The sequence below is a fragment of the Syngnathoides biaculeatus genome, chromosome 2 (genome assembly GCF_019802595.1).
Source record: "Syngnathoides biaculeatus isolate LvHL_M chromosome 2, ASM1980259v1, whole genome shotgun sequence".
Lineage (NCBI taxonomy): Eukaryota > Metazoa > Chordata > Actinopteri > Syngnathiformes > Syngnathidae > Syngnathoides > Syngnathoides biaculeatus.
The window spans coordinates 7,094,648-7,122,621 of NC_084641.1; the positions used below are offsets into that span (position 1 = coordinate 7,094,648).

The window sequence follows — 27,974 nt, forward strand, 5'->3', positions numbered from 1 at the left end:
TTTGGCCGTGGGGTGAGGGGGGTACGATTTCATGGGGCTCAGCTGTAGTTCTTCATAATGCCCAGATGATGGCACCATGAGTAAACTTTCACGCTCTCGCCCATCAAATGAACCAACTCTACTTTTGGATCGGTTTTATGTCCACACGGTGGCGTAAAGTGACCCTACTGTAGAGTCTACGAGATTATTTTTGTTTACCATTTTTTTTCAGGCAGGTCGGTGGGTTTAAAGACAAGAATACCATATTTGTAAACATACCTACACATGCATACATGTCTTTCAGTGCACCATCTTAACAAAGTGAGGATGGCCATAACTGCATGTACACAAATTTATACCTTCGTACTGTTCTTTTTAGGAAAGCGCGACATAAATTCTTTGACTTCTTTTTAGAAAATAAAGTGTGCAGAGTGTAGAACCAAGCAAATGTAACATTTTTAACAGTCGGAATTATTATGCCATCGGCCCATTTTTGGGTCCCGACCCATCAGATGAAAATCCTGAGGACTCTAATGTAATACATAAATATAAAACTATATCCCATGGTTGGCGGCAGTTTATTGTGTATTTATTCGTTTCGGTTGTATTTATTTCTCTTTGCTTTGTTTTACTCTGCAGCTAGGTCTCAATTGCTTAACCTGGACAAAGGTGAAATCACTAGATAGATAGATAGATAGATAGATAGATAGATAGATAGATAGATAGATAGATAGATAGATAGATAGATAGATAGATAGATAGATAGATAGATAGATAGATAGATAGATATAGATAGATAGATAGATAGATAGATAGATAGACTGTATGCGTGCGTGCGTGCGTGCGTGCGTGCGCGCGTATTGGAGCTCTGGGGGAGCATCACCTCCCCTATTGCTGGCTGTCGCCACCACGCATGCGCAGTGCAGTTCTCCATCATTTCCAATATCCCTGTGTAGGAGAACCAGCAGAGGCAGATAACTAATGGGTACGTTTCCTTTTCTCCCCCCTTAATATCAGAAACAAGCCTTGGTTCACTGTTGTATCGCCAGTGTTTATTCACTGATTTACTTAGATAAGAACGGGGCTTTATATAAAGATTTGACGAGTGTATGAATGTTGTAGTTGAGAGCGTCTCTTGTGTGGCTGCAGACGCAACGGCTTTGCACAGCTAGCGAGCATGCTAAGGCTAATGGCAGCTCAACGGGCCAAGCCGTGGCCTTGCGTTGGCCCCTCGACTCCAAAGCCGTCACAGGCGCAGCTGTGCTTCACATCGACATTTTGTCCTCGGAATGTGGGATACACGTCTCTCTTCTTTGGGCCGGCGACCTTTTGCCAGCTGTAGACATTGTGACGTTGTCCAATGTGCCCTCGGTACGTTTTGGTTTCAACAAGCTAACTGGCTTCCGAATGCTAACAGTACCTAGACAGCTGACGCTTGGCATGCTAAGCCTCCAGCTAGCCGAGTAGTCACCACTGCATCGCAATAGAGCCCGGTGGAGTTTTGGTGACACCGCCACTTCTTCACCAGGGAGCTCCGGATGGTGCATTAAACTCCTCTCGATACCCCACGGCAATTTAAAGTCAACAGAAACTTCAAATATGATGTTAATGGCAGTACCTGGCTGGCTAATGCTAAATGGCTAACTGAGAAACTATGGTTTCAATTGTGGGTTAATGAAACACATTTAGACGTTGATTTCCACACATAGGCTTTTTAATTCCTAGAGCAACTTCCAGCCTGTGTTCAGCCGATTGTTAGTTAGCTGAGGTTCTCATTAAAGCCGTAATATCGTTGACAAAGTAATCTTTGTTGTATGAGGATGGTCTCATCACCTGGCTTGCTCAGGTAACTTGTCAGTATATCACTGCCAACAAACTGAAACTATGTAATACATTGCCTGATTATTTTGGTCCACAGTGGTCCCACATGAGGAGAAAAAAATGATGGAGGGCCCATGGCTGACGAGAATTTAAGAAAATAGTATTTATGATTTGCAGTAGTGACGTTTGGGATATATTTTTTCCTCACGACCAAACTAATGCCAATTTACAATTTCGTGGTGTTGCAGTTGTTTAGTGAGTTTATTTTCTGTAACATGAACCGTAAGAAAGTTTTCAGAAGAGGCGTTTGACGTGTTTGTGTACATGAAATTGGTTGGCAGAAAGCACAATCATTTCCAAAAACAGTGGGTGAGAAAGATTCATAATCACCTTGTTTTCATGGGGATTTATCACGATATGCAAGTTTGGGCCAGTTAGTGCCAAGCAAGATATGTAGCAAAGCTACTGTACAGCAGTGGCACCAAGGTTATGTGTAATCACTATGCAGTTAGTACTTACGGACAAATGGGATCAAAATCCATCCACCTTACGTGAGGCAATATTTGCATGTAATGTACATGTAATATAGGCCTGGTCAAAAGATTTAATGAAAGTCCACAAGTCTATTGATGAATGGTGCATTCACTGAAGTGTTAATCGTTTTGTTGTTGATTGGAAAATGGTCAGATGATTAAGCATCTTCATATGTGAGACATATTTGGTACTAGGTCCAGATCCCATTTCTAAATAATATATGATAGTAGACCTAGTAGAAAAGGTAACCAAAGGTAACACCAGGAACCAAGTATTTAAGAGTTAGATTCAAGTTCTTAGTTCCAATTTTAAAAAATATGCAACTATAATTGTAACATAATTATATGTCATACCATTAGGCCTAAATAATACAGTGCCAAAAGTAAACACAGTCATTGTCAGTACGATCCACGTGTTGGGTTGAGCATCGAGAATTAAGAACATATTGGAACCGGGGTGAACATTCCGGTTGTAGTAGAACCGTTCAAATTTAAAAATTTTGGTTCCCATTTTGAGTTTGGTACAGTTTTAGTCCTCAGTGTATAATCCGTGAAAAACAACAAAAAAGTGGCATAAACCAACATGACATTGTGCTTGTGACCAGTTCCACCAGCGGCAAACAAAAGTGTGTCTTAACTTTGTAAAAATGAATGACCAGTTATCTCAGTGCAACACTTAATCCAAAGATTTCAGTTGGCTTTAGGTTTCTTTGGTACGGTTGAAGCCAGAAGTTCACAAACACTGTGATAAAACGCTTCATTTTTTTGGCTCACTATGTTAAGTCCAATCAGACTAAATCTCACCTGTTTCAGCTCAGTTAGGATCACCAAAATTAGTAAATTTTGTTAAATGCCACAATAACGAGAGAGAGAATTTTACATTATTTTCTTCAAGGTCAATGGTTTACATACATTTCCTTAATACCGATTAGCATGTCCTTTGAACTGCATGACTTGGGTCAAACGTTTTGCGTAACCTTCCACAAGCTTCTGACTCCGTTGGAATCCTGACCCACTGTCGGTTGCCTTTCTCATTTACACCGTTTCAGATATGCCCACAAATTGTCAATGGGATTCCAATCAGGGCAAGACATTCACGTCATCTTCAGACCACTTTGGCAGCATGTTAAGGGGTATTGTCCATTTGGAAGACCCATTTGTGCCCTAATTTAGTTTCCTGGCTGATGTCTTAAGATGTTGTCTTAATAAATCCATGTAATATTCTTTCTTCATAATGGAGACTATTTTATGAAAAGCTCCAGTTACTGCTGCAGTAAAAAAGCCCCACAACATGATGCTGACACCTCTTTGTGTCACAGTTGGTATGGTGTTCTCAGGTCTATACTTCCCCCATTTTCCTCCAGATGTAACGTTGATCCTTATGGCCAAACAGGTCCATTTTTGTTTCATCAGACCACAGGAGAGGTCTCCAGAAGTTTATGTCTTTGTCTTTTAGCAAACTGTGATCTGTTTTTTTTTAATTAGGAGTATTTTATAATTACTATATCTATAATCTGGCTTTTTTTGTTTCTTTAGGATTAATGGCTTCATTCTCGGTGAGTGGCCTTTCAGCCCGTGTTGGTGCAGGACTCGTTTCAGTGTGGATAATGACACTTTCTTACCAGCTTCATCCAGCATCTTCACAAGGTCTTTAGCTTCAGACCAAAACACGTTTATCTCAGAGGAAAAAAGAGCCCGTGTCCTTCCTAAGCGGTGGGATGTTCGGACATTCTCATGATGTTTATACTTGCGTATAATGGTTTGAACAGATGAACGTGGCACCTTCAAGCATCTGGAAATTCCACCCAAGGATGAGCCAGACCTGTGGCGCTCCATGATTCTTTCTCTCATTTTCTTGCTGATATCTTTGGATTTTTCCATGATTATAAACAAGGAGGCAGAGTGTTTGAGGTGTAGCCTTAGATGCATCCCCAGGTGTGCCGTCAATTAACTCACGTCAGTTAAACGATCAGGAGCTTCCAAAGCCATGACCTCATCCTCTATGCTTCCTCCGTGTTCTTTAAAGACATCGTACTTTTTATATATGTAAACATTTGACCTCAAAGAAAATAATGCAACATTGTCTAAGAAATTCTCTGTCGTTTTTGTGGGCTTGAACGAAATTAAATAATTTTGGTGATCATGACTGACCTGAAACAGGAGCGTTTTAGTCATATTCAATTTCATACAGTGAGACAAAAACATGAAACATATTTTTGCACAGTGTATGGCAACTTCTGCCTTCAAATGTATGTGGTAAAAGATCTTGGGCTCATTCTTATTTAATCTGTATTTACAGATGATAACATCATCAAGTCACAAAAAATTATATTTGAATAACCCAATAACTGCCAGTTCGTCATTAATCGTGCAATCTTTTTGCCAACCTACATACCCTGTGACAATTTGGTGACAACACAGAGGATAGCATTATTTATTTATTTGTTTATTTGCCATTTTTTGACTAAATTTTAAATGACATTTTCAACATAGGGGTTGTTTCTCTGATCAGCAGCTGCCATGGTTACTGCTACATTTCTTACAACCATGACGCCCCCTTCTGTATTTGTATTGCTGGCTTTGCTGCCACCTGCTCCCATCATGAGTCAGGAGCACCAGCGGTTGCAGGGGATGCTTTGTCACTTACAGACTCAAACAAGCAGCTCTGTGTAGGGTTTAGAAAACATAATACAGTTTTGTTTTTTTTTTTTTTTTGCTTTCTCGCAGAAGATATCTTATATAAATGCTGCATTTTCCCTTGTTTAATTGCTGTACACTTTGTTCAACCCAAACAGGAACCGTGGGAATACCACAACCCAGCTGCCTCTGGGAAGAAACATGTTGAACTCAGCCTACTTGTTCATTTGACACAAAGGACAAATGGTAACAAAAAGCTAAAGTGAAGGTGTGTGCATGGGGGGCCGGGTAGAGCACACCCATTCCTGATCTTCCGAGTGGGATGGCTCTGAATACCAAGAGGCAGTAATGGAGGTCTATGTGGTAATCAGCACGGCAACCATGAAGCAGCTAAAAGGGTAGGGTCAACCTACCCAACCATCGCCACCTGTCCCCCCACACCTCTTCTCCCCCCTCCTCAGCCCACGCTCCAAGTCCTATACCGAAGCTACCCTGCTGACTATTGGAAGACAAAATGGTGTATATTGCAAAGACTATGGCGGATGTTTGACAGAAGTACCTCTGAGGTGTGAGCGCAAATTCAGTTAAGCAATGAATGGCGGAAAGGACTGTGAGGCAGGAAATGAGAGGCAGGTCATCCCTGTCCAAGTCCCCATTGGCTGGCAGCGCAGGAGGGAGCATGGCAGCATCCTTTATGTCAGGTAGGAACAGTGTTGACTTTTATGATGTTATAACATGTTAGCAACATAAAAATGTGATATTAGAATCACATCAGAGGTTTTGGTCTTAAATATTTGAAGGAATATTGTGGCTATAAGGCACCATTTATTTTAAGTCATATCGCAAGGGTGTCAAATAGAAGAAACAACCACTGCACCGTTGGTCCCTCATTGATTTGGCGTGACGTCACAATGGTCTTACGAAGCATTCACAAGTGTAGACCATAATGTTTGTAATCAATCGATAATAGTATATTTCTAGGTGGCCGAAAAAACTTGAACTCAGAGCAGTAACAAAAACTCCCTCTGGATATCTGTGCTTCGGCATTTGCAAATTAATTCACTTATCTGCGGAATAGTTTCTGACACTATTCGTGTGTGTTTTTTTTTTTTTTTTTTTTAAACATTCAATCTCCATCTGATCCTGGATTTCTTTGTTTTATTGACATGATCCAAGCATTAATTTTTTTGTTGTTTTTCAGAATTTTTTCTCATGGTATTTATAAGGGAGGGTTGGTTATATGCTGGTTTACATTATTTGTGTCAGGTTCGCCCCCCCCTTTTTTTTTTTTTTTTTGCAATTCACCGCCCACCAAAATATAGACAAATCCAGTGGAACCTGTGCATGGAGAAAATCGAGTGGCTGTTGTAAATTGTGGTGCAAAGGCAATGTTAGTTCTTGTTTGTTTTTGGGTCTGTTGCCCCTCATTAGATTCTCAATAGCGTTTAGATCAAGTAAATTGGGTGGCCATTCAAGCATGGATGGCATGGGCATCAAACCAAGCTTTGGCGCTTCTGGCAGCAAGGACAGGGGTCAAATGCTGGTCAAAGATGAAATCTGCATCTCCATACAGATCCTCAGCAGAATGAATCATGAGGTCCTTTAAAACATTCTGGTAGACTGTTCCAGTGAACCTGGATTTAAAAAAAAAAATAGATTTTACCAGCACCTTCACAGGACATTGCACCCCAAATCATGATTGACTGGATATTTCACACTGGACCTCGAGCATCTTGGGTTCTGTTCTTACTCTAAATGAAAGGCACAGTTTACTTTCATCGTAAAAGGGGACCTTGGATCACTAGCCAAAAGTCTAGTCCTTCTTCTCCTTGGCCCATTTGAGATACTTCTTATGTTGCCTCAGGCTCAGAAGCGACTTGACCCAAGGAACGCAACAGTTGTAACCTATCTTCCAAATGCATTTGAACTAGTGGTGCATTTCATATCTGTAAGCAGAAGAAGCTTACATTGCCCAGCACACTTCCTGTGTAGGCAGGTCATTACTGACAATGTTGTACACACTCATGAGGATGGAGCTCCCAGGCAAAAGAGCTAGAGGAAGACCAAAGAGAAGGGTTATGGATGTGGTGAGGGAAGACATGAGGGCAGTTGGGGTTAGAGAGGAAGATGCAGGAGATAGGCTAAGATGGCAAAAGATGACACGCTGTGGCGACCCCTAACGGGACAAGCCGAAAGGAAAAGAAGAAGTTCTAACAGAAGTACTTATTTCATTCATACTCAAGACTCTGTAAGGTATTTGTGTTAAAACCAAAGCCTGGGGGCCAGATCCGCCCCGTCACATCATTTTATGTGGCTCGAGAAAGCAAATCAACTGCATCAACTCCTGAGATCCTTGTTAAAATTTGTACCGAAATTTTACATTGCCATATGTAATAATGTTAAACTATTGCATGCATTATTTTCTTCCTGCTCGCTTCTTTTTTGTTTCTACAGAAACTGAATCCTTGAATTCTGATTACAAAATTGGTTTTTCATCTACACTATTTGTTGTGTATGTGGAATAATGAGGTAATTACCCATTTCTCCAGTTTTACAGTCATAACGGCCCTTTGAGGGAAGATGTAACTACGTTTTTCGCAATAAAAATGGCTGGTTTGACACCCCTGCTGTAAGGGTTAGGATTAATAGAACAACAATAAAAATGAAAAGGAAATAAACAAGTAGAAGGCAAATATTGTAACCATTTTTGTAAGCATCTAGCATCTTGAATTGTGTATACTGAGATTTTACCTTCATGTTTTTCTTTTGTATAGTCCCAGTGGCTCTGTGCTCTCCAGTTTGGAGCAGGTGAAGAACTACCTTCTCACAGATGGAACATGCAAATGTGGTCTGGAATGCCCACTCATTCTCCACAAGGTACTTTACTGTAACATCTAATTAGATTTTAAGATTCCTGGAAAGTGGAAATAAATGTCTTGTAAATTTGACACACCACAGGGAAGTCTTCGTGTCTTCATGCTCGCAAATAACAAAAAATCACGCGCTTAAAATTTGTAACTAGGAGAAAAAATAGATATTGAAAGACTTCGCCTATTTTGTGTAGTCTTGTCATTAATTTACACGTTTATTTCATAAACGTTAACAAAACAAGCCTGCTCCTAAACACCCGGAAACAGGAAATGCAAGTTAACTGTTCTTAGCATGTTCAGAATTCAGACCAAAAGCGTATGTTCAGAGCATTTACGTTGAAAGTCATCAGCATCATAAACCTCGCCAAAGGAAATTCAGTTACAGTGAAAACATTTCTGGAATACCATAATTTCTCGAAAATAATGCACAAATTTTTCTAAAAATGTTTTCAAAAAGTTAATAGAGCGCATTATATTTAGGTATGGATGAAAAAAAATACAATCACATTGTATAGTGGTATACAGGTACATAGCGTGGTAAAAAATGTATACATATAGATTTTGATATGATATTCGATGTCTTATGTTACACATTTTTATATATATATATATATATATATATTATGGTAATGTGCGCCCCCAACCTGAGCTCTCAAAGCTCCTCCGGGAGCTTGCATTTTATGGTTGTTAGCAAAGCATGCTTGTTGCGATGCACCAAAGATCAGAAATGACTGCCCATGGGTTTGTTTAAACTTAAACTAAGACAAAAAAATGTCAACTACAACGGCTTGCTGTGCAACTGAGAAATGTGTCATCACTCGTGCCGATGATGCCGGCAACCCGGAAGTAGCGGCGCAGTCCGAAACGATAGCTTGCCTCAATGGCTTCAGGTGGGTATCAAAACAACGTGAGCTCAAACTATGTAATCCGAGCGTCATGGGGACAAATAAAAAAAAAAAAAAACGATCGCACACAATTGAAATGCTCGCTTTTAAAAAAAAAAAGGGGGGGTGGACATTACTCTCGTTTCTACGTAGTTTGAGCTCACGTTGTTTTGATAGCCACCTGAAGCCATAGTGAAAGATGCTACGGATTGGAGCCGAATGGAGGGTGAGAGGTTGCGCTGCGCAAGCCAAACTCTTGGGATTAAAAAAATATTTAAAGTCTTCAAGGATGAGTTCCACAGCGATGCACCAAATAAAGATACTATGAATCTTTTTGGGATTGGAGATGAGTCATAATGCTTCTTTTGAAGGCTCTGACAAGGATGTGTAGTGTAGTGGATAAACTGCACTATGCACAAATGTTTTATGCACAAATATTTAATGCAGTTTTTAATAAACATTGTTAAAGAGTTTATATTTTTAAGACTGAAATATGTGTTAACAGTATTAATAAAATGTTGTTCCATCATTGAGCATTTATTTTAGTTGGTTGAGTGATTCTGTTTTGACAATTACAGGGACGAGGACAAGCTTGTCCTGTGGCCTGTCCTGAGATTATATTACCGCTACATCAGCACATGTACATTATTAATGATTGTTGTATGGACAGTTTTTTGACAAACAATACAAGTACAAACCTAACAAAATGTACACACAGATCATTCCCAATATTCTGAGTATATGGTTAGTGACAAATTGGTGGTGCGCATTGCACATTGGTAGAAGGGTTTTCCTGATTTTTTTTTTTTTTAGGTCAACTTCGGGGGTGCGCATTATACTTCAGGGCGCTTTATACTTGAGAAATTATGGTATAACACAGGTAATGTTTCACTATCTAACTATAATACGTATGAGATTGTGATTTACTTTGACTTGATCTAAGTTCTAATATTAGACTAGTCTGTCCATATATCTAAATCCGAACGGTCATTTACCCATGGTACGCGTTATCTTGAAGTTGACAACTTTTCCCCTCTATATGGTTTAGGAAGATATAGATCTACTGGTAGCTTTCATCAATGGATTGACAATAGATACCACTGTAAATTACTCTTGTTTATAACAATACATCACAATTGCCGACAGGAATGTTTGCTACAGTGCATCTCTAGCTTGTTGCCACTAACGCCAATTATGTTGAACTAAACTTTCAGCATTTTCGAAACATTGCGAGTATAGACCATTTGTGTTTATTCCTTGAAAGGCCAGGGCATTTAACTTTTCTTCAGATCAAGTTTGTCAGATCAAGAATTTTTATTGATGAAGATTTTTAAATACCGATTTATATCATGTTTACTGATATCAGTTGAAATTGGAAATTGTCATTTCTGAGTTTGAAATATTTGTGTTCTATTTTAGTTATGTATTTGTTTATTTTATTTTTAATTTAGTTATGTTATATTAATCCATTAATATATTATATTAATATATTTTAAGGTCTTGAGATTCCATCCCTAATCATACCCTCAACTTTATCTGCGAGCATTGACCACACCCGTACATTTTTCAAATGTGAGTGACTGGTGTTGTTAACAACAGCCAAATTTTAATGAATGCAATTGTGTTGCGGATTTAGAGCAAATCCGAAATGACCCTAAATGTCAGATTTAAAAGTAGGAGTCGCTATACGTTGCTACTACTTGATTCGGTCGACATTTTGTTCCTGTTTGGTCGATTGCAGCTTCCATCCTTATAGTGCGATTCACATCCAAAGCTTCCTCCGCTAGCCAGGAGGTGAATCGATTCAGAGGATTCGCTAAATAGAATAAATAAATAATTGTAGGGGGAAGCGTCGCAATGCCTTGATTAAGCTATTTTTACTCATCCCTAATTTTCAGGGTGTGAGCATTGAAAATCCATCCATTCATTCATACTTATTCCCTTAATCTCACTTTAGGATCGCAGCCGGGCTAAGGTCACGGGCATGCTGGAGCCTATCCTATCTGATTCTGGGCAAGAGACAGGGTACACCCGGAACCGGTTGCCAGCCAAATGCAATACTCATATGAACAAACAACCATACACTTTCACATTCACGCCTGCGGACAATTTAGGGTCTATAATCCATTGATTCCCATTGCATTCGTGTGCCCTGAACGCTTTTCACGTATGCCATGGGCAGTTACCAAATTTGACTTAATTGCTCAAAAAATGATTCATTTACAAGATATGCTGTATCTTTTTACTTCATTTATGACAGTGACAAAGTGATTAGTGACAAAGAACAAACATTTTTGTTTGTTTGTTGTGTAACATGAGGTTTTTCAATTGTGAAATATGTCCCTTTACTCCATAAAGGTTGGAAATCACTGCTTTAATCAACCTACCATGCATGTTTTTGGAATGTGTGAGGTCACCAAGGAAAACCCTCAATGTGCTAACAAGTGGCCCACGATTCTGAACCATTGAAAATAGAAAATTTGAAATGGGCTTGGTGGCAATACGTAACTTGCAATTTTATTGGATAACCATTGATGGGAATAGGAGCACTCAAATTTTTGTATCGTGCAGGAGGGGCGACTCATGGTGGATGCCCAAATGCACCACTTGGTGCAATTTTGGCTCTGCCCCAAAAAATAAAGAAAACTGAAATGGTAAAAAACAATGAAGCGCTATATCCCCATCATTGCGCACTACATGTTTCTTTGTCTTGGCACGTATTTTCAGAAAACTATCTTCAAATATTTATAATGTATTTGGAAACAAATGTCAGCATCTACTTTAGAGGGTCTTAAAATAAGACTCACTCAAATACATCCTACTTATAAAAGCTGAATGTGCCTTTATACCCCGTGCGGTGTCGCAACCATCCAAATATATTTTTTGATAAATTTTTATGCCTTCAATGAAAGAAGCTATAAAGAAAATATTCACAAAGGGATCAAACCCACATCGCATCTTTGGTAAATTCACACCTGTCATTCCACATCTCCCATGGAAGGTACAATCATTTATTTTCCTCCTTTTCCTTCTCACTGCAAGTTTTTTAATTATTATTTATTAGTGACCATTTTCACATAATGCATTTCACTATATTGAAGTAGGAATGCACCAATCACACTTTTTTTTTCTAGACTTAGTACACAAATTTTCTTACTCGCTAATACCAAAACTTAATACGTGATATTTCCGTTATTGCTTACAATTGCAAAGAATGTTTCATTTTATGAAACTAATTATCACAAACGCAATTCCAAAACTTTCCTTGGAAATCATGACATACGTTTCATTCAGATATGACGTTTTAAAGTAACAACTTGTCATTATTAACATTTTAATATCTACCTGCATGTTTTCCTACCAGTCTTGCAACATATCACTTAAATGTAGTCTATAAAATTAAAACTCTTGACAAGACTATGAAGTTACACACCATCATGACATTAGTTCCCTTTAATTTGTTTTAAGTGAGGGGCATGTTGTTTTTTTCATGAAGAAAATCTTGCCAGGCCACTTGCTGCTCCAACTCAAAACATTTGGGATTTGCTGATATCAAGATGCTGTACAAATACCTGTCAGTATCACTGAATCCTAAAATTTGACACAAAAACATTAAGCAATGCAGATGTGTAATAATACACACAACAAAATCTTTGAATGTATCCACAATGAACCCATCTTATTCCTCAGGTGTTTAACTTTGACCCGGGGGCGGTGGTTAAGCAAAGGACAGCAGAAGATGTGAAATCGGATGAAGATGTCACCAAACTCTGTATTCACAAGCGTAAACTTCTGGCTGTGGCTACACTGCACAAAAGCATGGAAAATCACCCGCCTCTCACACTAATAAGTTCTGTAGGAGGTACGTCTTTGATCGAAGTGTAGAATGTTTGTTCTAAGAGACGAAACACAACCAGCTTCTTGGAGATCCTGTCAGTAATTGAAACAAGAGTTCAAACATTTCTCAAGTAGTGTTTAACGATTTTGTCTGTTTTGTGTCAATATGTCAGTAATAAATTAAGTGTTCTTTGTTTGGCATCAAGGTACGCCGTCTGTGGTTGTGTCGCATTCTGCAACTCATCGAGCAATAAGGACAAAACCCCACGATGTCCTACCAAATGCTGCTGGCCCAGACTGCAAGAATCCTTACAAGATGGTGATGGCAGCTGGCCACCAACAGCAGAAGTACCCTCCTAAGGAAATTGGTGGAGGGCAGCATTCAGAGCTCAGCCATGGATACCCCAGGTCACAGAGGTTGCCCAGCAGTGATCCAGGCCCCAAATCCCCCTACCGGGTTGGGTATGGAGGGATGTTGAGCCCACCCATCTCTACCACTAAGTTTTGCAGAGATGGCTCGCAATCACCTAGTACAGACACTCTGGCCAGCCCAGAGGGCTTTCAAAGAGCGAATTCTTGCGTATTTCCAGTTGCTGGTAGTCCCAACTCGGTTTCCATCCATGGAATCTCCAGAACGCCTCTTTCTCCACCTAATATGATGCTCCATGTATCTCCTGTGAGCCAATCAGCCTGTGCCATGACAGTAAGGACTAGCACACCACTCTCACCCACAGCCACTGCCAAAAGCCCCGTGATGAACAATATCCCACGAGGAAACTTCCCCTATGGTGTGGACGTGCCCAATTCAGCTTTCCACCATAAAGCACAGCCTCCTGTGCATCCTGTACCCCCAACTCCTCCAGTGCCACACTCCTGTGTCCTGCAAAAAAGGCAGCTGACATCTGAAAAAGACCCATTAGGCATCCTGGACCCTATCCCCAGTAAGCCCATTAGCCAACCCGCAGCCAACACCCCAAACTTCCAGCCCAACATCCACACTCAGGTATCAATGATGAATGTAAACATCCCCCCTCCTGCCATTGTCCCCTTGCCAAGTAACTTACCCTTGCCCACGGTAAAGCCTGGGCCTATTGGCCATGGTGGCCAAGTTCAAAGAACTCAACAGAGCGGTCCAGCTTCCTCCATGTCGCCATCCCCTGTCACCTCCCCCGTTCACATGGCAGTATCCTCCCTTGGACGAGTTGAAGTTTCACCCCATCGATCACGCTCTAATTCAACCTCTTCTGACCATGGGAATTTTGTGATGCCGTCAGGGCATCAGGGCCCATGCAGCACCATGAAGATACCCCCTCGATCTCCCAGATCGGCCATTGGCTCTCCCAGGCCATCTATGCCTTCCAGCCCCTCCACCACAAACAAAAATGACTCTCTCCACCAATACCGAGATCCCCAGCTGCTTTCATCAATTGGCACCCTTCAGCACAACAACTCCATGTACTCGCCCTCCTCCTCCTCCTCCTCCTCTTCCCCTTTGCCGATGCCTAGTGCTTCCCAAAAGGGCCAGGCAGGACTGTTGAGGATGCCTCTAAACCAGATTCTCACTCAACAGAATGCTGCCTCCTTCCCAGCCAGCAGTCTGTTGTCAGCAGCAGCCAAAGCACAGCTAGCACATCAAAACAAACACAGCACTACTGGTGTGACTGCTGCTGGTATAGCTAGTGGTGGAGGAAATGGAGATGGTGGAGCCACGCACCCTGGCTCAATTAGTGGTCATCTTGCTTCGGAAGGACACAGCACTTTAAATCCTATGCTCCCGCCAAACTTCACAATGCTGCTCAACTGCCCTGAGGGTCAGAGCGGTCGAGCGGCTCTAAGAGACAAGCTTATGGCTCAGCAGAGGGACCCCATACGCAAACGAAAGCAATCATCAGGTAGCACATCTGTCAACCATGACAGCAGCAACAACATGGCCTTTAACGTGCTGAACAAGCCCAGTATAGGAGGACCGCAAATGGCAGTTCCCAATGCAGAGCAAATGCGAAAGGTCAGTCGTCTTGGAAACCTCCCACCAAACACCTCTATGGCCCAACTCCTCCAGTCTATGAGCAGCCAGAGTTCCCACAACATTGGTGGCAACAACCACCACCCTGGCCTCAGCTCAGGATCTTCTCAAGGAGTTACTCAGATCCACTACAACGACTCCACATCCAAGCTGCATAGCGGCCTCCAGCAGAACCTCATGAGCCAACAGAGACTTGGGGTCCAAGTCAATGGCATGCAGCATGGTCAGAACATGGACACTGCTGGCAGTCACTTGGGCTCACGGCCAGGTCAGATCCCTGACTTGATGGCCCAGATTAAGGCTTCTACCTTGAATAACTGTGGGCCTATTGGTCCGGCTAGTGGACTAGTAGGCACTGAGGGCATGGCACTCGGACGACCACACACTAATCCTCCACCACTATCCCATTCTGGGCCTCACCCTTCGCAGCACAACCTCCATCATCGGGTAGGGCAGACTCACGTGGTAATGCTGCGTGGCGATGGAAGCTGTACGAAGAACATTTCTGACACAGGTGAGATGCAACTATCAGAAGCTTTAATATTTCAAACCTCTTCATCTTTAAGCCGTGACTTTATGACATAACAAATTCAATGCCACTGCATCAGCAAGAGCAGGAAAGTCTGATGTATGTATGTATGTTTGTAAGCCAAGTCAAAGCAAAGGATTTTGGTGTGTCAGTCAAGATCTGCCGCCAATTTTGTGGTAATGAATAGGCTCTGCATTACTGGGGGCTAATGGTCACTTAATCAGTGTCTCTTTTGTTGTTATCTGTATGCTTGCTGACCATCATTAATGGTGTGAAAAGATGGAAATAACAGATGCATCATGCATCAAGGAAAATGGCCCAGATAGGCTAAAGAGCTTCTCCTAACTGGTTACTATAGTAACTATGAAGTCTGAATAGGAAGCAGAGTGAGGCGTTTGACAAAGGTTTGGACACGTGTGATTGAGTGACTTACTTTGTGCAACTTGGACAACTTGCTTCTACTGAATCTGTAATCTTGACAGTACTGAAAAAAATTTGTTTATCCTGTCCATTGAAGGACAAGACACATTGCTCTATTCATTGTGCGTCTGCTTGCCCTTTTATGGTTTATATTATAATTGGGTTTTCTGAGATCAGTTACCAACCACCTATTCTCAATTCAATTCTCAATTTCAATTTATTGAAATTCAAGTGGTTCTGTTGGGTTCAGCAGACTGTAGTTTACGGCATGTTGGGATGGCATGTGAAAGGCTTATCAAAAGTGAATTGCAAAAAAAATTAACATCTTCATATATTGATGATCTGATTAAAATTCAAAAATAGGATCTACGTTCAAACATGAAAAAAAAGCTGCTGACCAAAAAAATAAATAAAATGCAAAACCATTTTCTTTAGGGGGTGTCATAACATTAATTGCATTATCGGATGTGATATATTTTCTGTAGCCAATCAAGATGACTTCTGAGATGACTGTTTAAGAGGAGCAAAATGCATTAAACCATTAGCCTCTCATGAAAGGTAGAGCCGTTTGAAACCCCACAGCACTCCCGAACAGTCAACAAATATCCCAAACAAATGGGGGTTTACAATGAACATTGTAACACCCCCCCCCCCCCCACACACATACACACACACACACAGCCACAGACACCCTGCCACCTAGCTGTCCAGCCCACATCCCCCAGCAGGCTAAAATCCCACTGCCTGACCCTCACAACCCCCCTCAATTCACCCAGTAAACTCCCTTGACAAGCTCCCTGGCAGCGGACAGCGCCACCAATCATCGCTCGGTTTCCATGGTAACATCCCCCGGCACCAGCCATCACTATATCATAGCAGTAGCAGAGGAAGGGGGAAGGGGCTTGGTTGTGTCATTGCTCTCAGCGTCAGGAAGGAAGGAATAAAAGAAGAGGGGGGAAAAAAATTAACACACACAGCTGCCCTTCAGCTATGTAGTATCATACCAGCTGCTCTTGCCACCACGCACAAGTGCACACACGCACACACACACAGGCTAGTCTGCTCCAGCTTTGTCTACAAAACACTGCTCTATTGAGTTCAATCATATATGCCTGATGCTTTTTTATTTATTTACTTTTAATACCAGCTTTCAAGTTCCACTGCGCATGTGTTAGACTGCAAAGGACACTTAGCCATCACTGCCTTTTCCTAAAATATTATTAATTGGACTTGGTTCACTCTATAACTAAACGCACGCAGGGCAGAAAGACAAAAACGTCAAGCGGAATGTCTTTTCCTCCAACGGACATGGTTTGAGTGTAGGTCTCAATGTTAAACGTTGGAGAGTTTTTCTATGTGAAACTTTCACATTAAACCAGGGTTTTTCAGTTTTTAAACTGAATTTTACTCATCTGTCTTTTGGTTCAAGGTGATATTTCCTGTGGACCAGATACACCTCTATTGTTACAAATTTAGTTAAAATTAATTACACATCATGCCATATTTTGGTACAAGTAATAAAAATGAACTTTTAATGTGTGTATATATATATATAATATATATATATATACATATGCTTATTCTCACGAGGGTCGGGGGAGTGCTGGAACCTATCCCAGCTTTCAACGGGCAGGAGGCAGGGTACACCCTGAACTGGTTACCAGCCAAATCGCAGGGCACATGGAGACAGACAACAGTCGCACCCACAATCACACCTAGGGGCAATTTAGAGTGTCCAATTAATGTTGCATGTTTTTTGCATATGGGAAAACACTAGAGTGGCCGGAGAAAACCCACGCAGGCACAGGGACAACATGAAAACTCCACACAGGCAGGGCCGGAATTGAACCCGGGACCTCAGAACACTTTAACAGCTGATCCACCGTGCCGCCTATATATATGTGTATATCATGTTTGTTTTATCATAGTTTTCATTTCACGGTTGTTGCAGAATTGTGGTAAAATCTCACGGGATGGCAGGAAGGTTCACGATACATGTGATCTAAACAACCCAAAAACTGTTTTTCTTTCTCTTATTCTTGACTTTTGCAAGTTTTTCTCAATAGGTTTTAGTAGTTTGTCTTTTTCCTACAGTTCTTTATGAAAAAGATTGGTTCAAAGCATATATTATACTCTGCACTTTTCCTGTCCACCCGATGTTTACATTCATATACTGTACTCTACACCCAAAACCGTATTATTGTTGCAAACATAATATATGATCACAATAACAAAACTGTCCATTGAGAAATTATGTTCAATAATTTGACTGTATTGTCATATTTTTTTTCCATTTATAAGACTACAAATTGGATGACTGTGAGCAGTGATTTTGTTGTAGAACCACTCATGAAGGCACAAGAATCCCAAGTTTCTTTTACTCGACTGAGTGGTATTGGCGGATGATTTAGTTTTCTAAGCAGCCTCTGCAGTACGTTTTCATTTGAAATGTGGATATTTTAGATTGATTTTTTGCTTCAAAATCTGCACAGGAAATCCTCGTCTATGTACGACATCCGTTCTCTATACTGGCGACATAACCCGAATTTCCGCACAAGTCTGATTTCACCGTTAGTCAAAATTTACGTCAAAATACTTTGTATAAAACTAAAATACATTAAAATAAATAAATTTCAAAAAGATGCTGTACTTACCATTACTGCGAGAGGTGGATGGCAAAGAAGGAAGGGAGGTTGTTCTTAGCCTACTGCTAAGGAATTCCTTTTCAGAATCCTTGGCTTTCTGCTCTTTCAAAGTTTGGAAAATACACCGTGCCTTTTTCTGAATGAACATTAGACTGATATTTAGCCTATGTTGATTCTAATCCTCGATCCATAACATAAGGAATCTTTCCATCTCAGCTAGGATCGAACAACATTGCTTTGTTTTTTTTCTTCACAAAACAAAAGTTGCTTCGTTATCACTGTATCCTTCATAGGTGGGAAACTCTTCACGTCCGCTAAAATATAGGCTCTGTGGATGATTATGGTCACCATGATTGAGTGCCTGAAGCCGAAGTCTTTACCTTTGGTCGTCGGTATTACTCTTTTCGCCAATCTTTTTAGGATGTTAAGCTTCGTTTCCATGGTAATCGCGTTTCTTCTGGCTGAACCAGCATCCCAAAAAAAAAAAAAGTTTTCTTCTTTGGGGCCACAATGTGTAAAAAGGTGGCCAAAAAAGGCAAAGATACTCCTGGCACACAAACGCATAAGCAATATGCATTAGCTAAGCAGAAACACTACCGTGCTGGGGACAAAATTGCAGATGAGATACGGGTGTCGTAAAATCGAGATGTCGTTGGCCGACTACGGTGTAACTTGAGGACTTCCTCTGTTTGTTTGGAGTGTACCTATTTCATTGTGTAATTTTTGGGACTACTGTAATGTATTGGCAGAAGGATATGTTGTAATGTGGAGTCAGAATTATTATTTTTCCTTGATGTTTTTTCACCCACAACTTTCAATTTGAGATGAAAACTCCCTATTATACCGGTTAAGAGTGCTGCTGTTAAAATACACTTCAATAATTTGCAGATCATCTTTTCGAACGGGAACAATAAGGCACCTCCCATCCAATCGATTGCAAAAGCGGCGCGTCACTGTCACTACAGCATTGGGAGGGACTTGTGTTACTAAGTTGTTTCTGCACTCCTGCAGTTTAACTTTTGCTCACGTCCCATGGGAGGCGGGGGGCATTGAGTCGAATTGGTCCATGTTCTGCGTCTCCATTGGCAAAGTGCCCGAGCAGAGCTGTGACCATAAAGTAGTCAGGCCTGTCATGGCGCCAATCCTCAAACTCATTGGACGCCAAGGCTTCATTATGTCACCAATTCTGTTCATAGCATTTATGGACAGAATCCTAAGCACACAGTTAAATTAACAAAGGACTGGCTCCACAATAACTTTGTAACAGTTTCTTGAATGGCCCAGCCAGAGCCCTGACTTAAACCCAATTGACCATCTCTGGAGGGAACTGAAAATGGCTGTCTGCCAACATTCACTATCTTATACACTTATATCTTAATCTTTTCAGACTACTGAATTTCCTTTCTCTCTATCTAGCTCATTCTTTGAGACCATTAATGTCTGACAGCACTGGAGAATATCTACGAGGAGTAGCGGAGGATCTCTGAAATCCAAGTGTGAAAAACCTGTTCCATCTTTTCCAAAAAGATTCATAGCTGTATTAGTTCCAAAGGGTCTGAATACTTATTTTATCTGTAATATTAATTTTTTTCTTTTTTAATCTGTAAAAATGTCAACCTTTTTTTTTTTGTTACTGTGGGCCAGTGTGTGTACATTGAGGGACAAATTAAAATTGATTTTACCAAATGCCTGCAATATAGCAAAGTCTGAACATTTTAAGGGGGTCTGAATGATGTTTATATAGGATCGGACAGACATCTGCATTTACCGGTATATAATCAGAGCATTGCGCCATCTTCAGGGGAAATTTGGGGCTTGTTGTTGAATGGCTTTCTCACACCAAGCAGAATCTCTTTTGGGATGCATCCATCCTTTTTCTTAGCCGCCTATCCTCACAAGGGTCTTGGGTAGTGCTAGAGTCTATCCTTGCTGTCAACGGGCAGGAGGCAGGGTACACCCTGAACTGGTTGCCAGCAAATTGCAGGGCACATGGAGACAAAAAGCCGCACTCACAATCACACGTAGGGGCAATTTAGAGTTTTCAATTAATGTTGCATGTTTTTGGAATGTTGGAGGAAACCGGAGTGCCGTCCACAGACTCATCTATCACATCAGCAAAATAGATTGTAAAGCAGTCTGTATTAAGACTGGATGGTAATCTGACGATGTCATAACGATCTGTCCATGGTGTCTTTTAATTTACCACTTAATTGTGCACATTTTACATTGAGTTTGTGGAGGGATTTGATAAGAAAAATCTATAACGAGCAGGGAGAGACTTTCTAGTACGTTGTCTTGAGACAATCAAAATGAAGTTTTATCAGAGTTGTCTGTTGAGGAATCTGCAGCCAGGGACATATCTTGGATCTTTCCTCAATCCAGCACACTTATAAAGTTGTGATTGTACTAATTAATTATTGTTTAGATCTTAATCTTTTCAGACTGCTGACAGTCCTTTCTCTCCATCTAGCTCATTCTTTGAAACCATTAATGTTTGACATGGTACTTTTTTATCATCACTCTTCAGGAAACCCCTCTTCGATCAGCTTGCAGCCAAATGTTAACACTGGCAGAGGACAGATGTACAAGCAGCCGGTCCACCAGATCATGCAACAAGGTGGGGGCTCCCAGCCAGCCTACCAGGGTCAGCAACACTACCCCGACAACCCACCTTACACAGACAGCAGCAATGCTAACGTTGACTCCATGGTTTGCCTCTACCAGAATTACCAGGTGGGATGATCGGATCGCATTTGAGGTCTCTGCCGACTCTGGAAGTTTTCATGCTGAATGTTATTTTGTGGTTTTACAGCAGGGGCTAATGGCACACACCCAGTTTAGCGAGGGGCAACCACACCAAACTGAAGGCTTACGAACTGGAACCCCCTGCTCTGATAGTGCCCCTGACAGAGGCTCGGAGTCTGTGGACACAATCTATAGGGCTGTGGTGGATGCTGCCAGTAAAGGGATGCAAGTAACTATTACCGCCACAGTAAGTGGGACCACACAGGCAAGCACCATGCCTGCCCTCAGTGCCATGAGTGCCTTCACTGCCTCCATTGGGGACCCTGTCAACCTGCCCCAGGTGGTCAGTGCAGTTCTGCACGAGGAAGAAGAGGTTTTACCTCAGCAAGGCAGAACACGGCAGCTGAGGCCAGTCGGAGGTAAAAAAAATGTGGATCCTGGGAAGCGCACTCCAGATGCCACCGAGGCCAATGACTACTTCCGGTCCCCTGGCCGTGGAACTCCCAGGGGCCATTGGGATGGGGAAATTCATCACAGCGGAGGCTTCGATACACATAGCAACAACGGCGTCTGGGGCGGGGAGGAGTTCCTCGAGTGCTCCACCCATGTTAGGAGTAGTCCCTGCATGGAACGACCTGCAACATTGCCCCCCGTCCCACCTTCCTCCATCAATGGCTCCAGTGACCACAGTGTGGCCTTGGCTCATGGCAAGACCTTTCATGACAATAGCTACCGGTTCAACAACTGTAGCCGGACACCCACTAACTACAAGGAGCGTCTAGAGCAGACAGTGGAACGTTGTGCTCACATTAACGGCACCACCCCGCTCTTCAACACCCGGGGTTTTGGAGATGTCATTGGACCACCTCGCCAGGAACAAACAGCCGACGACCAGTCTCCCAGTTCATCTACGAGCCTTGAAGGACCTCTAGCCAGCGCCAAAGACTACAGCCACTTCAATGGCCACTTCAACGGGATGGCGCCCAGCCCCTCCGACACCAAGAGTCTGAGCAGCGAAGAAGACCTTCGGCAGCCAGACTCTCCTTCCTCAGAGCTGCTTCACTACCGTTCCAGGACATTCAACATGGGAGAGCTGGTGTGGGGCCAGCTCAAGGGCTTCCCCCATTGGCCAGCCAAGCTGGCAGGGGATGAACAGGTGCACACCGCTGCCATGCAACTGCGGGATCAGACCAAGGTGAGACAACTGCAGTGGCAGCATAGTGAGTCCTGGTCATCTTTAATATGGAAACAACATAACAAAACCAGTTTCACAAATCATTGCTTCTGTTCAGACATGGACGTCATGTCACTAAACGATTTTATCTGTGACATGAATAATAAATACTTAACAGTTAAAAATTCTCAGCTGGTCCAAACAGATAAACCGTTATAATGTTTGGTGTATGATGGAGAACATTTAACTTCACAGGTAATCCACTGTCAAACTGGCAAAGTGTGTTCCACTAACATCAACACTATACAGCACATTCCAAATTATTGTGCACATATTTTTCCGAGTTTCCTCTACACAGGTATGTCTTAATAAATTAGAAAATGGCCAATTTGAGTCAAATTTACGTACTCATACATTTGATTCATTAAACACTTGGGAAAATACTTTGCAGAGGCCGAATTGTTTAATTTCTACATTAACCATTTCCGTTGTTTCTTGTTACTCTATATTCTAGTTTCTAGAGATGATGAATTTTGGATTTTTGTTTACGGCAAGCTAGAGTCATGAAATTTCGTGCTTGTATGGAGTTTTGTGTTATTCATAAATTTTCCAAGCCGTTTATCCTCACAAGTGTTGCGGGAGTGGTAGAGCCAATCCCAGCTGTCATTGGGCAGGAGGCAGGGTACACCCTCAACTGGTTGCCGGCCAGTCGCAGAGCAGACGACAGATAATAGTTGCACGCACACACACACACACACGTATACAGTGCCCTCCATAATTATTGGCACCCCTGGTGGGGACGAGGACCCAAGTTTATTTTGCCACCACGCACAGTGAGGAGGATGGTAAGAGAAATCAAAAGATCTCCAAAGCTCACTGTTACAGAATTACAACAAATGGTAGCATGCTGTGGTCACAAAGTCTCCAAATCAACCATCAGACGCGCCAACAATCTTTTTGGGAGGCATCCACGAAGAAAACCTTTCCTCACTCACAATCATAAACGCAAACGTCTGGAGTTCGCCAAGCGGTATTGGGGCTTCAACTGGGACCGTGTGCTTTGATCAGATGAGACCAAGATTGAGCTTTTTGGCAACAAACACTAAGTATGTCTGGTGTGCCACGAAAGATGCGCATGCTGAAAAGCAGCTCATACGCACTGTGAAGTATGGGGGTGGGTCAGTGATTGTGTGGGGCTGTTTCGCTTCCAAAGGCCCTGGGAACATTGTTAGGGTGCATGACCATCATGAATGCTCTGAAATACCAGGACATTTTAAATCAAAATCTGTTGCCCTCTGCCCGAAAGCTGAAGATGGGTCATCACTGGGTCTTTCAGCAAGACAATGACCCTAAACATATGGCCAGATGTACACAGAAATGGTTCACCAGACACAAAATCAAGCTCCTCCCATGGCCATATCAGTCCCCAGACCTCAACCCCATCGAAAACCTGTGGGGTGAGCTGAAGAGGAGAGTACAGAGGAGAGGACCCAGGTCTCTGGATGATTTATTTAGAGAGATTCTGCAAAGAAGAATGGCTGAAGATCCTTCTTTCTGTCTTTTCCCATCTTGTGAAACATTATAGGAGAAGATTAAGTGCTGTTTTGGTGGCAAAAGGGGGTTGTACAAAGTGTTAACACCAGGGGTGCTAATAATTGTGACATTATTTGATGTCAAATATTTGTTTATGTGGGATTTTTGCCCCACTGAATAAATGCACTTGTATTGAAGGTTGTATTTTTCTCTTTTTTTCCCATATTATTTAGGAACATAAAAAAATATTATAAGCTAAAAAACACATCTTAACCAGGGGTGCCAATAATTATGGAGGGCACTGTATATATATATATATATATATATATATATATATATATATATATATATATATATTTTTTTTTTTTTTGTTTTTGTTTTTTTTGTTTTTGGGGGGGAGAATCTTGAGGAACAGGTATTGTACAAACAGATAATGACACTTTGTCATGTGTCCACCCAGGTAGAGCAAGAGAAACTAAAAACTTTAACACATGACTTGGAGGCACTTGATCGAGTTGCCAAAAGAGGCTTGAAGTAAGTAGACTTGTCTTTGGTTATCGCAACCACACAACCTCAAACGGGGAGTACAGTACCTCCCACCAGACTTAGCCATATGTCAACAAGGTCATCCGTTTGTTCACCAGGCCAGGGAAACTGAATAATCACTTGGAAGCTGCTATCCACGAGGCCATGAGCGAGCTGGACAAAATTTCGGCCACGGTGAGTCCAGTGGTTGGTTGGTGTCTGTTTTGTTTTTTTTTTTCTTCGTGCCGCTCTGTGCGCTGTCACGTTGTTCTTCTCCCTTCCATCAGATCCCGTCAAGAGATCGCCAGGTGAAGCTACCCAAGCCCAAGAGGAGGAAGATCTCCAGATAGCAATGAATGTCATCCTCCTCACTTTCTCGCTGCCGTCTGAGCTATCCCAGGTGCTACACATCGACGCTGCGTGTTCCCTCGCTGTTCCGTGATGTCATCATAGACTTGACTTGCTGACTTTTGAGGTGCTGGAACGTCCAATCACCATTTTTACTGTAGTAAGAAGAAAGAAATGGAAAGAACCATCAAAAATGTTCCAATTTGTCTCCAGCTTACTGAAGTAACTATTTTTTTCTAGGATAAGCGCTTAAAAAGACAACAAATAAAGCTATGAGCGTTACCTTACATATTTAAGACAAATAGACAGTCCAAATATTTCTGATACATTTTCATGATGTAAATAGATAATCCTGAAATGGCATATTATTAAGAATTGTATGTAAATACTGTAAAATGTAATTTACAAGCGTACCTAATGCACATTTTATCTTTTGTTGTACAAAAACAAAGCAGAAGTGTACCAATGTCTTGGTTTCTATTCAAACGTGCGTTTGCATCGGACTGCACATACGCGATAAATACGAAAGCAGCTTTTATAATGACAAGCAGTACGACCGTTGCTTTGAGTTTGTTTTTGTATGCCGGCCGCGGAAAAAGTTCTGTTACTTCATACCTGAAAGTGTTCATGAAAAAAAGAATACAGAATGAACTTTACCAGCAGAAAGTGTTCAGTCTTTCCGCAAGCGCGAATGTTGCTAAATCTTCACAAAGCAGAATTATCATCGTCATCATCAATGTGACCTCTCATGCATTTCCTGTTTCCTGGCTTTGAAGTTTTTTTTTTTTTGGTTTTGTTTTTTGTTAAAAATAATTGCGATAGTAGAGATTTTCTCGAGTACAAATTACTTTTTTATTGTGGATTGTTTCGTGTTAGCTGAAATACTGTCATTCAAATGTGCCCCCCCCCCCTTTCCTTTTTCAGTTCACACTAACGATGGTCAAAATTAACACTCGTGGGGTGAAATTCACACATTTAGGGGCCTTGTTTAGTTTTCATCAGTTTGCCTGTTGTAAATTATTGCTGTACAGTTCTTCATATTTATTTTAAGCTTTACAAATATCCTAGATGGCAATAACACTACCAAGAGTTAAGAACTCAAGCCTTATATGTGTATATGTATGTTTTGGTTTAACAGAAGTATAGCTCTCATATTCATTCCTAAGGTCCCTTGTTTTATTTAAGAAGTGAACTTAATAGAAGACACTTGGACAGCAAGGCTTCTTGTTTTTGTTCCATAATGTTTTATTTATGAAAATGCATACGTGTGAAAGAAAGCGGTTGCTGTGTGTGTTGGTAATAAATGTCGTGTTCCACTACTTCAAGCTCCAAGTAGACGCCATGGCTTGTTTGGTCACATTATGGCCAGAAAGCTGAAATCACTACAGAATAAAACAAGTGCAATAAACTGATGAGTGAAGATCAATAGCTCGCCTCTAACAATGCCAATGTCATCTTGCTATTGAAGATGGTCACGAGAGTCATCGTGTCTGCGTACATTTCAAGAATGTCATTTTGCTGATACTGCCTCATTGTCAAAACTCTGAAAAGAGTAACGTGACTTAACCTGTCCTGTCTAAGTGGTGTGTACGTGTATGATTCCACACTAGGACTTCCACTCCAACAAGCGATGGGGTTTGTTCATTCTGCAACAAAACTGCAGGGGAGCCTTAAGGTCCGATTGAATCACTGCAGACAAATGCACTCTTGTACTGTATGAGGCAACCTGTGCAACTTGAAGAGATTTTGGTTGCAGCTAGGTGGCTAAATCTAAACGTGGCATCTCCACCTACCAATGGACGTTCTCAAAGTGTCAGCATTAAGGCGCATCCCCCCCGTAATCGATGTCGATGGAATCTTCCAGCTGTCTTGGTGAACACAAAACTCTTTTGGGTAAAGTTCATTCTGTCTCTCGTGTGTGTCTACATGCAGGAGTCACGTTTGCTCCAGCTCAAAACCTGTTGTGTGTGGAGGTGTCTTGATCACTACTTTTTGTCCTTTGTTTTGGTTTGAATCATCCTCTTCCAACCTCCCATTGTCAGTATTTTATTTTTCAGCCTGTGAGTATATATTGCCTCACTAATATATACTTAACAGATGAGATTTGTGTGAAGTATGATGTGCACTTGATTGCTCCAGTGTGTTCTGCATTGTGGCCTAGAAAAACAGTAGAGTTTGTCAAGAGTCCATTATTTTGATATTGTTTGGACTTTTTTTTTCTAATGGTTTGATGAATGCAGCATTTTTGTAAATATTGAGACACATTACAGATCATGCAGTGATGTAACATTTGAAACAATGTTACACAGATGTCTTAAGATATTAAAAACTGGTCACTCTAACTTGAACAATCTGTTTTTTCTTCTTCTGCATTGCGCTTGAATTGGGTGACTTTCAATGTCTTCCAGTATTGTGTTGAAAGCTCTTTTGAAACCTGTCTCTGGTACTTACCCCTTACTCCCAAGCACAACAAAAAATGGATGGATGGACGATTTTTGTGTCTGATTTTCTCGTGTCTGAAAAATTGAGCATCTATGCACTGCTATAGTTTAGGACATTTTGACAAGATAAATACAGTTCAGTACTGTGTATTTGTATAAAAGTTTTTAAAAAGTCAAGTCAAATTGTAGCATATGATGAAAACTGCATTTTTAATTTCATATTACTGGATCATACAGTTTGGGTAAAAGCATTTTACACATTTTTAGACTTTGTTGTTTTTTTACTTGATCGTTTTTTTTGGCGAAGGGCTCAATTTCTTGTAATTTTTTTATTCCACAGGAGTGGTTTGTTTTACTGCACTGTCATGGAGTAAGTGAATGAAGCTATTTTAATTTTAAGAAGCTGTTCAAGGAGAAGTACCTTAAAGGATTCCATTTTAATTTAAAGTGATACCAAACTCATTTTTGTCTTTTTTTTTCTAAATAAATAAGTTTGAAGTCCTGAAAGCAAAGACCGGGAACAATAAAGTAATCAGCTGTTGCAATATGGCTTCCTTCAGAATTTTCCAGATGATGTGGGCCCCGTGACTTCACGTGGTTTGGGTTTGTACCCCAAAATGGAAACACCAAGTGCCTCTGCTTGATTCTGCAGAATTGTCACTTCCTTCTTCATGAATAACCTCACCTCGTTGGACAAGTGAAGCGTGCAATTGGCCTTGAAAGTGCCCAAACCTATTAAAAAAAAAAAAAACGTCTTCCCCAAACGGTTATCTTTTCTGTTGTTAGTGCCGTCTGGCGCGATTGCTTCTGTTGTGAGGACTGAGAGCCTATTGCCAACCCAACAGCAGTTCAAGAACCCGCCGGAAGACCAGCACAACAGTGTTATGGGCGGCTGTCAGCCTCCTACCTGCCAGATGTCGTCGGGTGATGAGGAGTTGGAAAATTCATCCTCCACAGGATTAGGTCCCAACAGATGAAAAATTGTCCTTCCCTCGTGGCTTATGGTCACTATGCCGGCTCAGAGGCAGCT

General features: G+C 41.4%; 1 protein-coding gene across 4 annotated transcripts; it reads left to right on the top strand.

Moving 5' to 3' along the window:
- Positions 1–833: 833 nt before the first annotated feature.
- On the top strand, positions 834–27,349 carry mbd6 (methyl-CpG binding domain protein 6). 4 transcript variants are annotated; one of them, XM_061829500.1, is made up of 11 exons: positions 912–964; positions 3,870–3,889; positions 5,129–5,671; positions 7,745–7,847; positions 12,415–12,586; positions 12,768–15,098; positions 20,706–20,911; positions 20,991–22,118; positions 24,091–24,164; positions 24,275–24,350; positions 24,443–27,348. In XM_061829500.1, the coding sequence occupies exons 3-11, from the start codon at positions 5,562–5,564 to the stop codon at positions 24,503–24,505; spliced, it is 4,263 nt and encodes a 1,420-aa protein (XP_061685484.1). In that variant the 5' UTR covers positions 912–964; positions 3,870–3,889; positions 5,129–5,561; the 3' UTR covers positions 24,506–27,348. The 4 variants fall into 4 exon arrangements, with proteins under 4 accessions (XP_061685478.1, XP_061685484.1, XP_061685493.1 ...); XM_061829494.1 differs by lacking the exon at positions 3,870–3,889 and having other exon boundaries at positions 834–964; XM_061829509.1 differs by lacking the exons at positions 912–964; positions 3,870–3,889 and adding an exon at positions 1,116–1,350 and having other exon boundaries at positions 20,994–22,118; positions 24,443–27,349.
- The last annotated feature ends 625 nt before the right edge of the window (positions 27,350–27,974 follow it).